General features: G+C 50.3%; 4 protein-coding genes across 4 annotated transcripts; 2 read left to right on the top strand and 2 right to left on the bottom strand.

The window, feature by feature from the left end:
* Nucleotides 1-1853: 1853 nt before the first annotated feature.
* AtWU_07100 (transcription factor domain-containing protein) lies at nucleotides 1854-4256 on the top strand (the record flags this gene model as incomplete). The annotated part of the gene is made up of 4 exons (XM_035502209.1): nucleotides 1854-1921; nucleotides 2003-2131; nucleotides 2240-3428; nucleotides 3480-4256. The coding sequence occupies 4 exons, from the start codon at nucleotides 1854-1856 to the stop codon at nucleotides 4254-4256; spliced, it is 2163 nt and encodes a 720-aa protein (XP_035358102.1).
* Nucleotides 4257-4457: 201 nt separating this feature from the next.
* AtWU_07099 (putative MFS transporter) lies at nucleotides 4458-6267 on the bottom strand (the record flags this gene model as incomplete). The annotated part of the gene is made up of 6 exons (XM_035502208.1): nucleotides 4458-4558; nucleotides 4647-4778; nucleotides 4853-5249; nucleotides 5306-5568; nucleotides 5625-5685; nucleotides 5743-6267. The coding sequence occupies 6 exons, from the start codon at nucleotides 6265-6267 to the stop codon at nucleotides 4458-4460; spliced, it is 1479 nt and encodes a 492-aa protein (XP_035358101.1).
* A 487-nt stretch (nucleotides 6268-6754) lies between these two features.
* Nucleotides 6755-8539, bottom strand: AtWU_07098 (pH-responsive protein 2 precursor; the record flags this gene model as incomplete). Its single annotated transcript, XM_035502207.1, has 4 exons — nucleotides 6755-8217; nucleotides 8271-8296; nucleotides 8351-8388; nucleotides 8453-8539. 4 exons carry the CDS (start codon nucleotides 8537-8539, stop codon nucleotides 6755-6757), a joined length of 1614 nt encoding a protein of 537 aa, XP_035358100.1.
* Nucleotides 8540-12844: 4305 nt separating this feature from the next.
* AtWU_07097 (hydrogen/calcium exchanger domain-containing protein) lies at nucleotides 12845-15025 on the top strand (the record flags this gene model as incomplete). The annotated part of the gene is made up of 11 exons (XM_035502206.1): nucleotides 12845-12848; nucleotides 12911-13447; nucleotides 13494-13560; nucleotides 13606-13653; nucleotides 13701-13742; nucleotides 13792-14039; nucleotides 14086-14118; nucleotides 14166-14473; nucleotides 14518-14737; nucleotides 14786-14853; nucleotides 14903-15025. The coding sequence occupies 11 exons, from the start codon at nucleotides 12845-12847 to the stop codon at nucleotides 15023-15025; spliced, it is 1698 nt and encodes a 565-aa protein (XP_035358099.1).
* Between the last annotated feature and the right edge of the window lie 5872 nt (nucleotides 15026-20897).

Below are 20897 nucleotides of genomic sequence, written 5' to 3'. Positions count from 1 at the left end.
TGAAGCAAGGGCACGAATCTGGATGCCAGATCCCCATGCGCGATCTCGCCGATGAGATCGCAGAGAGGGAGGGGAGAGGAGAGAACTTAAGAAGGCGAGGTGGCGACGAGGCCAGTCGGGTTCAGCTGCATTGTTGCCAGCCAGCTTCGAGCATCGCTTCGCTACTAATTAGTAGTCTCCTTTCCTCCTCCCCTGTGGCACCGGCACACAAATCCCGGATATCCCTTTCGCCAATGCGCTAACCAAGGTCTTCCGGACTTTCAGCCTGATCTTACCTCCCAGTCTCAACCGGTTTTCCCAGAATTAGCACCCTTGCAACCGCCCGGGGGTGGACCCGATGCTCGAGGCTTCCCAACTGTCCTGTGGGCTCTGCGATCGGTAGATTTATTTCTGGCTTGGCTCGTCTTATACTTCTGGATGATCTACAGCCCCTGTTCTCACTTTCGGTCCCTAACACGCAGCGTGGGAGGTACGCACACAAAATACTGTTGGACAAGGCTTGGATGGGTTACGCGCACTTCGGGGTCTGGAAATTAAATCCGCATAGATAGACCCGCGTTAGCGCGCACGCTTGCGGGCAGCCACTGTCGCTCTTTCTCAGCTCCCCGACTTTTTAACTCTACACTAATCTTGCTTTTTGCCCCTTAGGCCACATAGAGCGAACTGCGTTCAGTCGAGACTCCGGTTCCTGTCAGGCTTACACTACTGGTTGGGTTTCCTCCTTTCTTTCGGCCAATTGAATTGGACGACGATTGAAGCAATGGTCATCAACACGGGGCTCGATCGTTTACCCGCCTGTCGCACTCTCCCTTCTTTGCCTGCGGCTGTGTGACACGTCTAAGAAACTTTTCCGGAGCGGCTGCGAAACTTTGATCGGGTGTGCCGGATTTATATCTTGCTCGGAAATCTCCGTTGACAAGTCCAATGGGGCTTTCTACCTGGGCTCAATGTTGGTGTTGCCTCGGATTACACAACATTTCCGGTGTCCGCACAACGGCCGAGTGCCGGAGATCATAACCTGGAGTGGTGGAAGAACGCTTTCCGCTAAGCGGCTTTACAAGGTAGAAGGCTTACGAGGATCGCCGTGGCGCCCTTGGCGCGTTGACACTGCATTTGCGCTACAGTAACGCCACAAGAGGTGGGAGGTGGTGATTTTCCAGGTGTAGAATGCACGTGTTGGGTCGCGGACTTGCTTCGTGTGCGCCCTCAAAACCGGTTGAAACTCGCCCGAGACGATCTTTATTCGAGGCTCCACTCGGTTCAAAGTTTGTAGATGGGCACTTGACAGTGACAGTGGAGTAGGACGCGCTAACCTGAATTGCGCGTAGGAAGTAACTCGAAATTGGTTGTACATAGTAGAACTTGTACGAAGTAGTAGTTTATACAAGCATGAGGCTACTAAAGAGTAAGTAGTTGAAGTTTTGAAAATAGATAGCGCTCAGTGACACTAAATGGCCCGGAAATAAATATCTCATCATGTTCGTGCTTTCTAATACTATTTATTTTCCAGGAACGGAGAATGTTGCTAGTAGTATTTCATACTAGACCGCTACCAAACCATTAGATTATGTATATCTATCATGTATCAAGTCTATCTATTAGTAGTATCATCATTGAAATGTACAAATGCCCAACTAATCCATGCTCCTGCTGTGTTGTGTTGGTTCTTATCTAAGCGGACATCTCGGCCTGAGGCTCGGCGAAGTTGAACAGACCGCCGACAGTCCGAACAACTCGATCCATCACTCACTCATCCAACTTCATCAGAATATACTCCTGCATCACAGTTTTCTACTTGTCTTTTGCCGACAACTTCAGGTCCTGATACATCAAATCGGGCATCGTCATGACTCATGAACCGTAGAAAACATTCCAGAGCGACCGAAGAGGTCGAATGCCCAAAACGGAGGAAGTTTGTTGCGTAAGTTGTGTCTTCTACTGTGGCCCTCTCGCACAGCAGCAATATCTAAGCATCACTGCTAATTTCATCGTGCAAATCCAGCTGCCAACGATGTCATGCACACAAAATCAAATGCTCGGGCGACCAGCCCTGCGCCAAATGCCGCCAGGTTGGCTGTGCCGATGAGTGCCAGTACGCACCTCGGGACCGTCAGGTCAAAGTGAGCGAGAGGTATGTCCAGCAGACACTCTTGTGACTCACACGATGTTCGGGGATGGAAGGACGTCATGCATGACTTTTTATAGTAGCCGGGAATTAGACTGATCGAATTTTCCACAGTTATCTGCACGAACTGCAGGCCGAGATTCGACGCCTGCGAGAACAACCGACCCCTTCCTCGGTCAACGCGACCGAGGCCGAAGACGGGCGCGGCGGCGGCCCGTCGCGAACGGCAGAGGCGCCAGATGAAGCAGAAAGCAACAATCCCAACGTGCGCAATCCTTTGATTGGGGACCGAGCTTGGTTCCACCCATACGATCCGTCTGCGCCGCCCATTTTCGTGGGCGAGGCAGCATGCACAGCTTTTGCGACGCGCTTCCGGCGCTTCTTGACGGGGAGTAATGCGACGGCGCATATTACGCGCACGCAGTATGTTCGGGATGAGAATATCGCCGCGGCTAATACGGGGGATATCTGGTGGCCGAGTTTGCACCAGGCGCGGCTGTTGTTGAAAATTGCGCTGCGGCAGATCGGTTTCATTTACCATCTGGTGCTGCGTAAGTCGACACTGGAGAAGCTCGAGGAAATCTACCAAACTGGCGACTTTGAGTGCAAGGTCAACCAGTGCAAGTTCTTTGCTCTGTTTGCGTTTGGAGAGGCTTACTCCATGCGAAATGAGCCATCCTCGGGATCGAGAGTACCGGGAACCAAGTACTTTGCGCGGGCGTTGAGCTTGGTGCAGGTGCTGCCGGAGAGGACGAGCATCACGCATTTGGAGACGCTGTTGTTGCTGTCTCTATTCTCGTATTATCTGAACCGACGGCATTCGGCCTATGTTCTGATTGGAAGTGCCATGCGTTTGGGTCTGTCGATTGGAATGAACCACAACGTCCCTGAGTCGCAGCTGATCGATCCAATCGAGAGGCAGCACCGGGTGCGCATCTGGTGGACCATCTACATCTTCGACCGCATGTGGGGATCGAAGATGGGCCTACCGTCACAGATTTTAGATGATGATATCCACTTAGACATGCCGTCCAACGTCACCCCGGCGCAGTTACAGGAGGAGCAGTTCTCCGATACCGAGTATCTCAAGGCCAACATCAGCCTGGCACGGATCGTGGGTGAGACGATCGCCAAGTTGTACAGTCGCCGCAAGTACAGCGAAACATTCCTGCAGAGGGTGCAGAAACTCTTGAAAGCGCTGAAGAACTGGGTGGAAACCCTGCCCGAGCATCTGCGACTGGACCAGGTGGAGCCAGAGATGAGTCGGACACCAGTAGGCTCGCTGCATCTATCATTCAACCAGGTACATCAATCCAGTTTCCATGTGATCGGTCTACCAACTAACCATAATCAGTGTGTGATTTTGACAACCCGACCAACACTGCTCCACATCCTGATCAAACTAAGCGAAGCGGACGGAGCCCGACCAGAGGACATTGAAGAGATCTCCCAGCCTGTGCTCACACTCGGCGAAGCCTGCATCCACGCCGCACGGCACTCCCACTCGATCATCCTAACCCGCTGGATCAACGGCACACTGCCAACCTTCGGATTCTTCCACGCACACTACCTCTTCTCCTCCGCACTCGTGCTGGCCATGTCCAGCTTCACGCCCGTCGGCAACCCAGCAGACCTCGGGGCCTTCGAAACCGGCATGGAGGTGCTGCGCTCAATGAGCGAGAATGGTAACTTAGCGGCATCGGAATTCTACATCAACCTGGAGCAGGTCAAGGTCTGTCTGGACCGATATCTTAGCGAGCGGCGACGCGATTCCCGCAGTCGACGGAACGCCGCTGCAGCGATAGGACCGGGGACGGTATCCGCCAAGGATGCAGCCGCGTCTGCAGCGGCCACGGCGGCGGCGACTCCAGCATCGTCGAACACGGCGCTGGCAGCGCATAGTATAGCCGAGGGACCGATGGGGCCAGCAGAGTTCGGACTACACCCGGTGACGACGGGAGTGCTAGAGGGTGGTGTCGTACGAGATGCGACGAGCGGGTTCACGACGGCAATGGCGTTTATGGAGCCGACGATGCAGGACTTTTTGGCGCAGAGTGATTTCGATTTGGGCATGTTGCATCCAGTGGATACATATATGAATGAGGAGCATGTGTACCAGGGGTATAGCTGAATGCAGATAGAGTTCCATAAAACAGAGATATGCAATACATTATTGTCTATCCGTGTATCAAGTCTATCTATCCATCTATCATGAAACCAAACACCATACCCAATGCAAAGCACACTCATGAACACATGAACACATGAATCCATAACCTGACCAACCCCTCAACAGCCGGGAGAGATAGAAAGAGAAAGAGAAAGAGAAAGATCAAGCCTCCCCCCACCTCCTCTCCACCCACCGCTGCATATCCAATCCCTTACGGGTAATAATCACCACCAAAACGCCCCCAATGATAGACAAGAACACACCTACACCACACCCAACAGTTAGCCAACATATCTACCACACCAACACACACCCCTCTAGGAAATAAATGAAAGAGGGAAAAAACCTTACATATGGTAAACGTCCACCCCACCCCAATCGCCCCAATCAACGGCTCGACCGCCGCACTACTCCCCGCCGAAAACAAATACTGGATGATGTATTTCCCGCTGATGGCTTCGGATCGGCGATGGGGGAGTGCTTCTACCCGACCCAATACACATCATCGTTAGCACACACAATACATCCTAGGAAGAGGATAAAGGATATAGACATACCAGCAGCATACGTATTCAACCCATTAAACGTGCCCATCAACCCCACACCCCCAAAAAAAGCCGCAATGATAGGGACCACCATCCCGCCTTTCTCCTCCTGCAGGGTCCATCCATAGACGAGCGCCGCGGCGGGGAGGACGAAGAATAATGTCCCCAGACCGGAGTTCAACCTATCCTGGGGAAGACGGGTGCCTTTTCTCTTCTTGATGTAGTTTCGGACCGTGCGGTCTGAGAGACGGCCGCCGAGGATACTCCCCACGAGGAACCCGGCCCCCGGGGCGAGGTAGAAGAGGCCGGAGACGAGGGCGGTGGTGAGGTGGAAGCGAGGGTTGAAGATGGAGCGGGCGGAGGTGAGCATGGCGTATTGGAAGGTGGAGAGGAAGCCGCATGTTAGGCACTTTGGTTTTGTTAGTATGTTGAGTAGAATAAGGGGGAAGGGAGGGGGGTATGTACGGCGAGGAAGATGTTGGGGTAGATGAAGAGACGGACGATGTGGATGGGGTTGAATGCGGCGAGGATGCGAAGAGTGGTTTCTTTCATCGTTGGAGGCGTGGTGCTGGTGGCAGTGGCAGTGGTGATGATCTTTGCGTCTGCTGAGGGTATCTCAGGGACGAAGATCAGTGAGAGGATCAGGCCGAAGCCTGTCATGGCGACTTGCACCCAGAAGATGATGCGCCAGCTGGCGAAGGTGACGATGATGCCGCCGAAGCAGGGGCCTGCAATTACTTCATTAGCTTAATTGCCCTATATAAAGTTACAGGGTAAGGTATACCAATAGCCGGACCCGCAACAGTCCCTACCATGAAGAAACCAACTGCTGTTCCTCTAACAACCTATACATACAACGTTAGCCCATACAATATTGTACTAAAGGAGGGAGAGGGATATACAGGTTCATAAATATCCGCCAAAATGGTCTGCCCCATAACCATAAACGAGGTGCCCGTCAATCCACCCAAGATACGAAACGCCGTAAACATGGGCAAATTGATAGCGGCGGCCGTACCCGCCGAGCACCCGCACAGCACCAAAACGGCGATGTTATACGAAATGCGACGGCCGACTAAGCGACTCATGGGACCCCAAATCAGCGAAGAAAAGCCCATGGCTAATAATACACCGGCATTGATGACATTGAGGATTTCCTCGGTCGTGTTGAATCGGGTTGCGATTTCGGGGGTGGCTGGGAGCAGCGAGGTGCTGTTGAAGGTCACCGCCAGGGTCATCCATGAGACGATGAAGAGGATGATGGATTTGTGCCAGAAGGGGAGGTCATAGCCTCTTGTCACTGTGGGCTTTTCGTTTATTATTGATGGTTGTTGTGATTTGGGAGTGTCATTGTGGTCAATGGCTGGTGGTGGATGTGTATTTGCCTCTTTTGGTAGAGTTGGGTTGGATTCCAGATCGGGAGCCATGGCCGGCATGGGTCCCTTCTATGAAAGTATTATAATGGAATTGAGTTGGAATATTTGGGTACTATCTACTCTGCTATTTGCGATACTTCTTATCTTATATATCTCGTGCAGACTCTGCCCGATTCGGCTGGCCGATTGTGTGGCCGAACTGCTCGCTCGGTCTGCTCGGACATCTGACCGAGTCGGCATCCGCTGCCGACGCCGTTGACACGCACTTTCGGAGTTGGATCGCGTGTCTGCAGCTGCATACTACAGGTAAGAACTTTAACATACAGCAATACACATCATACACATCATGCCGATCTATAGTGTTATAGTGATAACCTGTTACAGTTTCAAGGATAGCTCAAAAGTAGTGATACAAAATATGTGCATTAAATGCTACTTGGAATAATCACAAAGTAGAACGGATTCAATTATGTACGGCTAACAAATCCACCAGTCTAACGGGCCATGCTTCCATGGCCCCCACTCCTCCGCTTCACGCTTACAGCAGGATCATGCCAAGAGCGGCGCCAACGGCGGTCACCGCGTAGGCACCCAGCTGCCAGCTACCGACCTGGACGGCGTTGGGGGCAGTCAGACCGGCACCAGCACCCTCGGAGGTGCTGGAGCTGGCGCTGGCAACAGAGCCGCCGCCAGTAGGGGAGGAGGTAACGCTGCCGGTACCGGCGGTGCCAGCCTCCTTGAGCAGGGAAGAGCAGGTGCCAGTGGCAGCGCTGGAAGAGGTGGTGGTACCATCACCGCTGAAGTCGCAAGCGCTGGCCTTGGCGCTCTGCTTCTCGTAGTACTGGTTCATGACGAAGCTGAGCTGCTGCTTGGTGGAGCAGACACTGTAGGCACCGTAGTCACCGGTGGTGGAGTTGCTGGACATGCCGTCGCAGTAGTCACCCTTGGCGCAGATGTAGTCGAACAGGTCACCGTACTTGCTCTCCTTGACGGAGTCCTTGACAACGCAAGACAGAGAAGCTTCCATGCAGGAGCAAAGATCCTCGTTGGGGGAGGGAGGGAGAGTGTTGGTGGCCTCCCAGGCGGTGCCGACGCTAGGGCAGGTAGGGGTGGCAGTGTTGCTAGCGGACCAGCTGTTGCTGTTCACACCGGTGGCAGTGACCTTCTGCATCTGGGAAGACAGGTTGGAGAAGTCCTTAAGAGTGCTGACGCTGGAGCCGTCGACGGAAACCAGACCGTAGTCGTTGTCCTCCTGGAAGTACATGTAGACGATACCACCGCTCCAGACGTCGTTCATCTGGTCACCGAAGAGGACGGGGACGTCGGTGAAAGTACGGGGAGAGGGGCTGTTGCAGCCATACTCGGAGAAGAAAGCAGGGACGGGGTAGTCCTTGAACTCCTCGGTACGGGCCGAGTAACCGGAGGTCTTGAAGGAAGAGTCACCGCACCACTCGTAGATGTTGTAACCGAAGAAGTCGATGCGGTCGTCAGAGTCACCGCAGACCAGGTAGCTCTTCAGGTCGTCACGGATGGTGGAGTCATCGTCAGTAGCATAACCAACACCGAGGGAGGTACGGTAGTTCTTGGCCTTGATGTAGGCCTTCATGTCACGGACGGCGGCCTTGACGTAGGCAATGGAGTTGGTGTTGTTCTGGCTGTTGGCGACCTCGTTACCGGCGAAGAAACCGATGACGTTGGTGTAGTTGGCAAAGGCATCGACAACGCTGGTGTAGCGAGAGTAGAGGTCGGTGTTCCACTGGGGGTCGTCCCGGTTGATGGAGGTCGAGGGGGCCGACAGGTCAGTGATGAGGTAGATGCCAGCATCCTGCAGGGCCTGCATGCACTCGGTGTGGTCCTTGGTGGGGTCGACAGCATAGGTACGGATCACGTTGGTGCGCAGCTGCTGGAGGTAGGGGATATCACGCTTGCAGGTAGAGGCATCGGCCAGAGGGTCGGTGTAGTCGGCGTTGGACGAGTCAGTGCCGTTGCTCGTGTAGTCCTCTGGTGACGGGTTAGCTGCGCGTCGAGGCGCCATTGACCATTGAGCTACATACGCTGATAGGCAACGCCACGGATGAAGCTAGAATGGGTCAGTAAGAAGGCTAAAACAATACCATGTAGTAGGATGACTTACAATTGGGTGCCATTGTTGGAGTAGAAGAACTTGTTGCTCTGTTTCCAATCCGACCAGTTAGGAACTTGACCTCCAGCCCTGCGGCGGATGGCGGAAACATACCTTGGCCTCAATGGCAGGCAGGTCCGCAGCAATAGCGCGGCCCAGGAGGAGCGAAGCTCCAGCAAGGGTAGTAGCAGAGAACTTCATTATGTGAACAGTGATGTGTGAAGCGAGAGTCCGAATTCAATGTAGCTGGTTCTAAATCTGCAGATGAAAGTACTGCAGTTCCCGAGTTATCAACTTTCCACAGGAGAGTTGAAATACAAGGGAGGAAGAGGAAGAAAGTCTAGAAGTATACAACGAGTGACTGACGGCTGAAACAAGGCGCCGTGGATATAGCGATGGCTGGATGGATGATGAAGTGGCTGGGAAGGAGAGAAAGAAAGAAAGAAGATGGAGAGAAGAAGGAAAAAGAAGAAGAAGAGAAGAGAAGAGGAGGGAGGGGGTATTTGGAAATAACCAGTACCAGAAGGGGGGAGGAGGAGGCGAATGACGGGGGGAAGCGAGTGGCCCCGGCCCCTGCCTCACTCACTCACTAACAAACAATCAGTACTTACTGTCAGTATCCATCGTTGCTGGCTGTGTGCCTGTCGGATGTTCTGGCTTACGACGCCCTCCGCTGTAAAAATAGTAAATTTCACTGTGATTGGAGTTCCGGTCGATGTTGATCTCCAGGGTGGACAATCCATTGTCCGGCCCATGGGGCTATCCTACTATCCTTCTCACTTCCATAGTTACTAGTTCCAATGCTACCATCTGACTCTTCCATGTGGCAGTGTCATGGATCGTCTCTAATTTCCATAGACAAGCCTTTTTCTTGTGAATCTCTTCTTCCCGTCAAGCATTCGAGTGGGCGTTGGAGCCAATTCAATTCCACTTTGAAAAAAACCAGAACTGGCTGGAAAGGACCATGGGTAAACGAACGAAACAGAGGAGAGAAAGAAAGCGAGTGGGCTGAAAGGGTGAAACTAGCCCCAGGACCCTGTGGGATGATTGGCTCAGGACCCTGGCGGGGGTTTTGATACGGGCGGTAATACAGTGTTCTGACGGGTCCAGACTCATGCCGAGCCTGGTTCCTTGTTCCTGACCTGATCCAACTGGGCAACTCCCGGGCTCATCCTCTCGCCATTTCCGTCCCTGTCGCTGGGGAATTGACCTCTCAGGCCCTTCCTCCCTCTCCGTACGGTGGGGCGTCTGCTTATTGGGATTCTCTCCTGGACGGCTCACTCACTGCACATCACCAGGGCCAAAGATGGGAAACGGGAAGATGGAAATCTGCTCGAGACTCGAAATCTAGTTGTTGGTTGGTTTTAAATACACACTTCTAACATTGAGACACATCCAATGGACCAAGTCAGACACTCTAGTACTATTTCCATGACTTCTGACACCTTCCACTGAAACCTCTCCTATAAGCAGCGCTGGCACTGCCAAAAAGAGGAGTCTGCCGGACCGAGCGGGCCTCTGCCAAGAATGCCAAGAGCGCATCGAAATGGTTGGTTTTGCGGTGGTAATCTGACCATACCGTGTATCAGACGGTAATGGGGAAGGGAAAAGACCCTCGGACCCTGGCAGGGTCTAAGGGTCTGGCGGCCCTGACCACCCCCGAGGGGCCGTAAACTAATGTAAGGCTAGGTAAGTTTTAAGGTAACAAATCCCAACTCTGGGATCCACAATTAATGTCCAGGAGAATGAAACATGGATGGCAACTGATCGTCTCATCAAATGTTTTTTTATTTATTTATTATTATTACTATTTTGTTTTGATTGCAGTGGTTTTCTTCTTCCTTCTAACCCACTCCGATGGAGCTTCATCATTGCTTGTCTCGCATCGCTTCATCTGCATTGGTGTACACTTGTATCCACGTTTGCTTCCCACGGCTTCTAATCATTCTTCCGGATTAGCCGTGTCTATCTATAGTGTTTGACGTAAATTAGGAGAATAGTCGCTGTCCGGCTTAAATAAACCTCCGTCATTCTCAGACAGTCTTCAATAGCTCTGCTTCTGGTGGAGCAGGAGTCTGACTCGCTTACACAGTATGGTCTGCCTCTCTTTGAGGCAGCATCTCGTGGGGTCTGTTGGACTGGAAATGCCGCAGCATTCAGGAGGCAAAGAAATTCGTACTGACTACTTCGTACTTACTACGAAGAAACGAAGCCAGCCCGTCCCCTATCCGGAAGCACCAGCTGTGATCGGCCGCCGAAACAAAGACACGGGATACCAAGCTTTGAAAGATCATCGAGCGGCTTCCTAGCCAACCCAATAACAGCCCGTCCACTGCCTGTTGCTTTCGCCTCTCTGTTGCTGCCTTCTCCTTATTACTTCGATGGTGTCTGTGTTCGTCCACTTTGTCGGTGTTGCCATCCCTCATCATTTATCCGTCATCTAGCCATGACCTCATTCTCCCCTCCAACCCCCTCCTTTAAAGCAAGGGGGATCACCCCACATCTGGTATGAGGCTGGAGGGCGGCCTCACCGATCCAGCCTGCCGTTCACCGTTGGACGTCATCGGCTTGCTCTGCTGGAGCTTGTAGGCGCCACGATCGCTGTGTTGTGTGACTCCACACACTGGGAGATGACTACCAACTGCGGCCGATTCATCTGTCGCAGTCCTCACCTTGCACCGGCGAGGGTCACCACTCTGCATGACATGTCTTTGTAGGACCTGGTGTGCACTTTTCCGGCGCTTCGGTTTGTTGTCTGTCTATTGTGGTCGGAGTTGCATTTCCCGATCGACAAGATGTTAACCGGTTGACGCCTGGTCAGAATGTCAGCTGGGTAGCACAACATGTGCATTTCTATATCCCCAGGGTAACGGAGGTTCCTTCTCTGAACGGCGGCAGATGGATCACACTGACGGAGATAGCCATGTTTAATGGGTCTGCCTGACCTCACAGTGACTATGAGCCATGTGGGAGCAGCCTGGGGCCGACTACTTGTGGCGGTGCCTGTGGCAGTGTGCTGGATATAATGTGGCTGATAAATGTGGCTCAGTCACCAACAGCCACAGATGTGGCGGTCAGGCACTTTACCGCTTATCTAATATCTGAGTAAGACGTCTCACCAATCAGGGGCTACCACATGGGGCGGCGCGAAACAAGCCAGGGGGCCGCAATTGCTTCGCCAAAGTTTTAACTTTGATTACGACGACCACCAGATCCTCTGGCAAATGGGGCCATACTGTCGCGCTTCACCTTCAAAGAGACTTTGCAACAGCGTTTAGTGATGGCCATACTGCTGCCCAATATATATAGATCTCCTTCCTGTCCTACCTGACAGGCAGGCAGCATGCTCTCAATAGAGGCCCGATGAGGGTGAAATTTCTCCTGTCGGGCCCTTTGTGCTCTTTGTGCCCCTGGATCAGCCAAGAACCTAGGACATCATCATGATGAATTTTGCACTCCGCTCGCAAATGCGAAGCCAAATTTCGTTAGTTCGGAGGCAATCTTGGGCTTGGCGGGTTGCTTGTTGGGGGTTCTCCGATTGTCAATTGCCTTCTCTAGAAGCGCCAGGGGCTGGAATCATCAAAGCTCCATCCACTCGCCAACTGGGTAGCCACTGAGCTTGCGGGATGCCTCTTTGCCGATGGGGACAATTGGGGGTTATCAAATATCAATCGGGAGGATCCAGCAAATGAGAGGCCTGCGTGTGCGTAGACTAGCGGTAGTTTGTGGCTGTGCTCAACACTGCAGCAACTCTAACCAAATAATGAGAGATTGTGACGACAATTAACTTGGAACTCTCCTGTGCAGTTCTCTCCTTTCAATCGTTGTGTGAGATTTCTGTGTGTCTGTCGGCACTTGCCCTTGCAGTTTGTGAGGTGTCATTCTTTTCATCCAGTCCTGCTTTGGACTCTGTTGTCGCTCTTTACCGTTGTCATTGCACAGTCCCCGTGTTGCTGCATTCCCGCAATATTAGGCTTTTTCTATATATTACATCGCTAGCTGCTGCTGCGCGCGACGTCCCTCCTTTTCGCTTTTTGATTTTTCTTCCTATTATTATCGCATCAGCATCGGACCCAGTTTAGAATATCTCCGACGGCGCAGTTAGTTTGTCGCAAACCAAACTGAATCCCCTCCAGCTCGACTGTAGTTTTGACAGCCACTCGAGGCGGAGTCTTCACGAATCCACTTCAGCCACACTTGAGCCTCCAACAAGGGCTCTTTTTGCTGTCTAGTCTATCACTTGGCTACTCCACGTCAGTGAGTCTATTGCTTTTCTTTGTCTTGCCTATTGGACCAAAGCATGGATGACTGCTGGTACCGCGCTGTTGGGACGCCATGTGCATTCATCGCCTCTCAACAACGCGGCTCCGTCGATCACCCTTCTAATTTTGTCTCTTATATATCATCGCTGACATGGTGCCTAATTATTTTTCTAGTACATAGATCCTCAGACCCCTGCATTGTTCTTGTTCCATAAACATCGATAATTAGTTCACGCCTATTAACATGCGTATGTATTCCCTCTTCCCCTTGTCCGCCCGCGACCGTCGCTAACAAGTATCTTGGCATTAGATATCTACAAACGACATGCCAGGAAACTGGCCTGGTATGACCAGGAGGGCGAACCATCCTCGGTCAACCCTTTCAAGAAGTTTCGCAGACAGCCCCGACGCACCAATTCTATCCAGCTGGAAAACCGACTCACCCCCGTCTTGTCTGAAGGCGGAGTACGCTTATCCGAGGAGCGTCGGCGACGGAGAGACATGACTGATGGCCTGGTCGGCCCTGAGCATGCAGACAGTTTCCCTCCTCAGTCTGCTGGCACTGATTTGGTTGGACGCGACAGCAATGACAAAGTCGGCACCGACCCTTCCATGCATAGTCAAGTTCCAATCAATGTTCCGCGTCAGGATGAGCCCGAAGACCTGCAGGGCCCGCGAAAGAGAAGGACCTTCTTGAGCAACACCTTCAAGCCCGACGATGATCAGTTGACCACTGATTCGGGAAAGCCGATGAAAAGGAAGCAGAAATTCACCGTCATGGGACAGCTGAAGGCTACGATCTTCAATTCTTGGATTAATGTTTTGCTTCTCGCCGCGCCTGTTGGAAGTAAGTAGTTCACCAGATGTTTAATCTGCAGTACTGACTTTGATAGTTGCGTTGAATTATGTCAATGGTGTCAGCCCAGTGGCTGTCTTTGTGGTTAATTTTATTGCGATCATGTAGGTCTTCGCTCCCCTGTGCGACTACTCAGCTAACATGAACAGTCCCCTTGCAGCCATGTTGAGTTACGCGACAGAAGAGATTGCCATGCGGTATGTTGATCCAAAGTTCTGACTGGATTATTCTAATGAAGACACAGCACGGGTGAGACAATTGGAGGTCTGCTCAATGCGTCATTCGGGTAAGTTTTATTCTCCATCTACTTCTTTTCCTGATCTAACCTGATACAGTAACGCGGTCGAACTTATTGTTGCCATCATCGCTCTGGTCGACAATGAAGTCACCATCGTCCAAACATCTCTGATTGGAAGTATGCTCTCTAACCTGCTTCTGGTCATGGGCATGTGCTTCTTCTTTGGTGGTATCGACCGTCTCGAGCAACACTTCAATCCCGTGGTTGCTCAGACTGCCGCTAGTTTGCTAGCGTTGGCCGTGGGAAGTTTGATTATTCCCACAGCGTTCCACGCTTGGTCCGATGGTGAGTTTCGAAGGATCGTTCGTCTGATGCAGCTAACAAATTCCAGCTGGCGATACGGGAGTCGCACCCCTGTCACGAGGTATGTACCTTACCAAAAGTGGTCGTATGTAAGCTTACATTTTGCAGGCACCAGTGTCATTCTGCTAGTCGTTTACGGATGTTACCTATTTTTCCAACTCAAATCGCACACGGAAATCTACAACGCCCCCAGTCCCAAGGTGGAGAAGAGACGGCAAAAGGTGAACGAAGGTGATGCCAGCCGTGGTATCGCGCAGATCGGCAAGATGTCCGCCTCCATGGCGGGTGAGCATGCGCAGAACGTGAAATTGCAGGAACCGGACGATGAAGAGGAAGAGCCTCAGCTGAGCGTCCTCGTGGCTGTCCTGACCCTCGTTATCTCCACTGTTTTTGTTGCTCTGTGCGCTGAGTTTATGGTACGCTACTCTTTCTCTCGTCATGTGCATAGCTAATTGTTTAGGTTGACTCTATCGACGCCCTCACAACGCAAGGCCACATCTCTGAGACCTTTGTCGGATTGATCCTTCTGCCTATTGTGGGTAATGCGGCTGAGCACGCCACCGCCGTGACTGTGGCATGCAAGGACAAGATGGATCTGGCCATTGGTGTGGCGGTCGGATCCAGCATGCAGATTGCGCTATTGGTGCTTCCGTTGATCATCGTGATTGGATGGGGCATGGGTAAGTTTGACTGACTAGACGGATATGATGTGATACTGACCGACACAGGTAACGACGACATGACTCTATATTTCGATGCTTTCCAGGTGATCCTTCTATTCGTGGCCGTTCTTTTGGTATGTCTCTCACCCTACGCTACATGTCGGCATCAACTAACCCTCGCAGGTCAACTACCTCATTGCCGACGGAAAGTCGCACTGGCTAGAGGGAGTATTGTTAATGATGATGTACCTCATCATAGCCGTGGCCGCCTGGTTCTACCCCTCCAAGACTGAGCCCAGCGCATAGGGCAGCCTGCCATGATCATACTAGTGGGAGCAGGATGAATATTTTCTTCTTCGACGTGTATAATATTGTCATGATGCCTTCATTTCTTGATTAATCTTTTATGTGATGCCGGATACCTACTGCATGACTAGTCTTATTTAGTTTGTCGATAAAAGTACTGCTGATGGAAGATACATTACATTTTACTAATGTCTAGCTGATTCTATAATCGATAATTCATTAGTTGGGATGCCCATAGCCTTTTTTATTAGAGTGCACGCCGGGTCTAACCCTAAGGACAGCCGGTTCGGAAATAGTGAAGTGTATCCCTTCATTTTGCTACATATTGAATAACATTAGTGATCAGCCAGACAACGCATCGATGAATTAGTCCCCGATTGAATAGATCACCAATTGAATAACTGTCGTTCTCACTCATATATAAAAAGGCCTACACTTCCTCCCCTTCCTACCTCCAGTCCACATATACCTATCTATCTCTAGCGAAAAATCCTATACCCTCGAACACAGCATATAACATTATTGATACTAAGCATGATCTACGCCATAATCCACTACTCAACCAGAGCAGAATCTCGACCGTCTTAGACATTCCATTCCATAGAGTATTTACTATCTAATCGTTCACATATATTGGACCTTATATACTCGAGCATTTTTTTTTCCAATTAAATAGATCCACTGTCACTTGCAACATCTTTCTCTAGTGAGTGGTCCACATCTATCTGGAACCTGATCCTAAATACATTATTCTAAACTTTCTTTGAATTACAGCCTCGAATAGTACACAGAGAGCACAACCGACATACAAAGGTTGACCATATTCCATGCAAACTTATAACCGACGGAAGATACGCCAGAAAACCATCCTACTCCCCGCGCTCCTCTGAAGCAACCGAATAGACCCCTTCAGACACCTCCTAGCCAGCAAGATCAGAGTACCAATCACCGTTGAACCTTGAAAAGATGATTTTCTCTACTTTTCACCTGCCGGCACTGGCCAAATGTGCACTCTGGTTGCTCTTACACGGCGGAAGTATGCTATGTGGTTAGCAATCATTTCAATATGTAACGCCAAATGGTTGCCCTAATAAAATTCAAACAAGTCCACTCGGCTTGCTACTGCTTCTGTTAGTGCGGCCACCATGGCCTCTCCTAAGAACCTCCATTCCCTGGAGATGTATGTCGGTAGCGACAGCAATGCAGGAAATTGCCGACGAAATTAGTGATCTGAACAGGATTGACTAGTAAATGGGTTAATTAGCTACACTGAATGGGGTGTGGCTGTCCTTGGCTTTCCATTCAAGGCATGGCTCGTGGTTGGGTGGGTGGTTGGGCGCGCATGTGTGCTTTTGGAAGTATCGTGAATGGTATGTTCAAACGCCAGATCCTATGTATGTATTGGTATAGCTTACAGCTTCAGAGAACAATACTGACATTGACGTGGTATACAGTTACTGCAGGAAATACAAATATGGACATATTTTCACAGCCGCCATCTTTTTCGCTACACTCGATGAAGAAATCGCATCACTGCGGGATCGACAGCATATCTCTTAAATCAATCCTCGTGTTTAAACTGCGTTATAATTTTGGAGCTTATGCCATAAGAACTTGTGGATCCGTGTTATGCCAAGTGCGCGAGAAGCCAAATCCTGCACAAACATGATGGCGAGCTCCTTGAAAAGTTGGACTGTCTTCTAGTCTCTCATATGAATGGACCTGGACCTGGACTGAGCTGTTGACTTAGACGAGCTTTTACAAGACCTAGTTTCGTCATTCGATGCGCAGAATGGGTGAGAAACCCAAGTGGGACAACCAACCTCTTAAGGCTCCTGCGATGGTCTACGTCTCATGAATATGAGTTGCACATAGTCTCGACGGACTTACAATGAAACCATGTTATATTCATGGACTACGGTTGCTGTGAGACTCTGCTGGTGCTTTGATATGGAAAGCAGTGGTTAGTCCATTGTCGGCTGTGAGAAAATCTCGACTTGATAGCCTCTTTAACCCCCCTTATGAGGATGATTCGTGCATACAAGGCCTAGCATGCATTGAATCCACAAACCATATATCAACCGCTGCGTTGAATATGGTCTTTGTTCACATGGTCGAATTATTGTTATGGAAGGAAGGAACATACCGCAGAGTCCAAGGGAACTTCGTCTTTCGTGCTGTTGTCTAATGCAGCAGGTTTGTGAACTGACTGTATCTAGACACACAGTCTCTGTCTTATGGAAGCGCGTCTTTTGCTATGATAAGGGTAAGGTTGCGAAGGGAGCAAACAAATGAAAGACCAGACTGAACTATCTCCTGCGCATAGTCCAGAATATCTTGTGTTCTCGGTTTTCCGCACGCAAAGACACCTATGAAACGGAATGGACCTACTGACACCATGATGGAAAAAGCGCTAACCGACTAGACATCCACAGGTATTCAGGGAGTAGCCACCGAAATCGCCTCGATTATCGATTGATATAGCCGAGACATTTCCTTGAAACAAAAGAGAGCGCAATCTATAGCCCAATGACAGAAACATGCTACCTAGTTGTGGAGGAACTACGGCAACGGACAGCGAGCCTGACCTGAATAGGAACTGGTCTAGGATATCTTGATACTCCGAGCAGTGGACGATTTAGTCGGTCACTTACAACTGCGACTCTTATGAGATTCATCAGCGAAACAAAATGATCGCATCGACTGAAGAGCATGATACACAGAAAGCATAGATATTCAAAGTCATCCGATATTCACAGCAAACATACAGTCTACTATCGCCGCCGCAAGCATCGATAATGGCTAACTGGTTGGACCTAATATGCATTAACCAGAACGCTCAAAAATAATATGGGCGTCATAGAATTACCGAGATCATGGAAACTGGACGTCGGTATGCGTGCTCCGCGAGTATTCATCGACAATCAATACCTGCGACCAAGGTATGACACTGCACCGAGTCGCGCACCCGATTATCATGGAGGTGCAAGCCATAAGTACAGACGAGGACCAGGCATTTAGCCGACATCACCGCCACGGCCAGAAATGTGCATGGATATGTGCTACAAGGCATCGAGGCAGATGAGGAAGAAAGGGCGAGTATTTCCAAGCTATTTCGACAGATTTTGGGCGAGGCGGATGACGACTACCATGCCATCCATCGATACACCCTCTTGGTTGACAGTGGCTATCGAATGTAATTGGTCCTGGAGGGATTGTTCTTTGCGAAAGGCATTGTTGCGTCCCAATGGGAACATTCAAAGACTAGTGACCGAAGCCAAAACACTCTTTTACAACTATGATAGCTAAGATAGGGTTCGAAGAGCCCTCAGGCTTTCACTTACAGACAAAGAGTTTGAGATAGCGTCCGTTCTTTTGCCCATTGTTGGCTGCGCATTGACGAACTTAAGGATCAGCGAAGTTCCACTTCACCTCTGCATAAGACGGGTGGCGCCCCTTTACCGCGATGAACATGCCGCCAGTCCACCACAGGATGAGATATCTGCAGAGATCGCGAATTTGAAACCATCTATTTGAGCTAACGAGGCGACAAGGAATTACCAACATTGTCAGAATCGGTGGCTCGCCTTTCTCGCGTCAGCGGCGCTACCCACCACCATCGCCAGATTGCTCTTGTCAGGCTTATGTCGCATATTGTGGGGTTGTGAGACTCTAATATGCAATACCAATGCTATGTGGAAAAACTTTTCTGGTATTCGAAGCAGCGCCACCTCTGCGAAGGGTAAGCCGACTACTTGCACGAATGCGCGCATTTATATTATAGTGGAAACCCTATCCCTTGCGACTGTCGTCGTGAGGGCTGTAAACGTTCGTCGGACTCGTCCTTGTGGCCTGGTATTGGAAACTACGCAGAGCGGATATTGGTGTACTCAGTACCTACAATCGTCTAGCGGAAAGTAAACCGCGTTGACAAACTCCGACGGAGAATGTTGAGAACCGGGTGGCTTTGACACAGTCACTGGCAGCGACAATCTCGCTTGATATGTCAGGCTGTGTTTAACATAGAACAAACCTACCAACTCTCAAAAGAAAGAAGCAGGTCGCTATATCGACGAGAGATCTGCGAATTGAGGTCAATTTGCTGTTGTGTTGCACTTGCTATTGCCATCCCTTCGTCTGCGTGAATTTGGGAATCTCCACAGCGAGGAAATGATTATCAGCATAAAATATAAGGGGATTACGCCCACGTGTTTGTTCATTTTTCATAATAAAGATATCTGGCATCTGTCAAAGGGAGAGGACTAGGCTGGTTCCACTAAGGCAATCTGCAAGTAAGTCCTGACTGGCAATGGGGGAATCTTGACATCTGCTCGGTCAGAATTTATTCACAGGCGAAGCAGGATATGACGTGCTTCCCTGATCTGTGAGGTCAGTTTCAAGCATAAAAAGCACGGCAATCGGAGCATCTGCGATGTAATACTCCAGTGTCCAGGATTTATGTCCGTTGATTAACACAATCGGGATAGGATACTGACCTCGACATAGGGAACCTGGCAATCCTGGTCTATAGCAAGCGGGACTGCGGCTCCTTGGCAATGAAAAAGTCAAAGATCCAGCGAAGCATCGTGGTGATTATTGACTTTTCATCCTGTCCAGCCCGAATGTGGAGACATCAGCGAAGGTGACTATAGATTTATAGTTTGTCTATACTATTTAATTGAGGCTATAATTGGAAATATAATTGTGATGGGATGTCCCGTGCGAGCAAAATTCATAAACGAGCCGTAACCGTAATTCCATCAAAACGCCATACTAAGTAACAAGCTAATTAGCTTCATTAAAGTTACTCTTCGTCCAGTTTCGTGTAGTAAGTTGAGCCACAGCCTCACTAACCCCAGCGCTTAAGCGGGTGGTCGCCTGGCTCGGCTATCATGCTCTTCTGAACCCTGCATCACAGCCCCGCCGTCCTTACGCAGCCCTAATATACCTTTACGCCAACTAGAACACACCCACTTGCCTGAACTCGTTGATTATACCAGGTGGATTACTTCAAATCAAGCATCAAGGGAGGCTTATCCTCTAAGGCCCGGGAAAGCCTAGATCCCGCCTCAGAGTGGGCTAGAACTAGTAGAGCTTCAGCCCCAGTACTATTTTCTTCAGGGCGCAGGATGAGAAGTAAATAAGGGCGTTGTGTTCTATACAAATCCAGAGACCTAACATGTCTCAATAGCTTTTCCGACTAAAGATAGTGTCAATATCCTTGCCCTTATGGAAAAACCCTCTACTGGCTAGTCACAGCGATCGTTAAAGCATGATCTCACATTTCGTTTTTTCAATCACGAAAATAAGGTTATTTTCACCCAATACCGACACATAAATATTCATCAACGAAAAGAAGAAAAATCTAGAACAAAAGTCCCCTGTGAAAAAGAAGGCTGATTCTAGGCCTATGCTTGGCAGCTATAGCCGTTATAAAAGCACATGATATAGCCTCAACTTGCGTGGCAAATCCTGCAGACCCCGGCTAGTAATGATCGACCGCCCTATTGTCCACAGTTTATCTATCGGCTACCTTTTTCCTCTTAAAGGATAGAATCGCGCCCAAGGCCCACTGATGAGCTAACCTTGCATATCGACCCTTCCGGTTGCGCGTTCCGCCAATGATAGGTGGCGTCTGCACGATAGAAGCACAAAACAAGCTTGATCGATGGTTCCCGATGTGCTGTGCGGGTGATCCCCGATGGGTCATCGGGTGAACTGGAGATAACTCGGGCCTTGTCCTTATTTTGTTTGATATTGTGCCCTGCATCTTAGTGATCAGGGCGCATTGATGTGCCTGAATAGACTCGGTCTGGTTTCGAATCAAGCTGTACTATAGAGTCTGTGCTCTACAGAGAGTTCAAGTGCTCAG

The sequence above is a fragment of the Aspergillus tubingensis genome (assembly GCF_013340325.1).
Source record: "Aspergillus tubingensis WU-2223L DNA, scaffold_8, whole genome shotgun sequence".
NCBI lineage: Eukaryota > Fungi > Ascomycota > Eurotiomycetes > Eurotiales > Aspergillaceae > Aspergillus > Aspergillus tubingensis.
The sequence above is the reverse complement of the archived record's forward strand: the minus strand, read 5'-3'. Positions and strand labels throughout refer to the sequence as shown.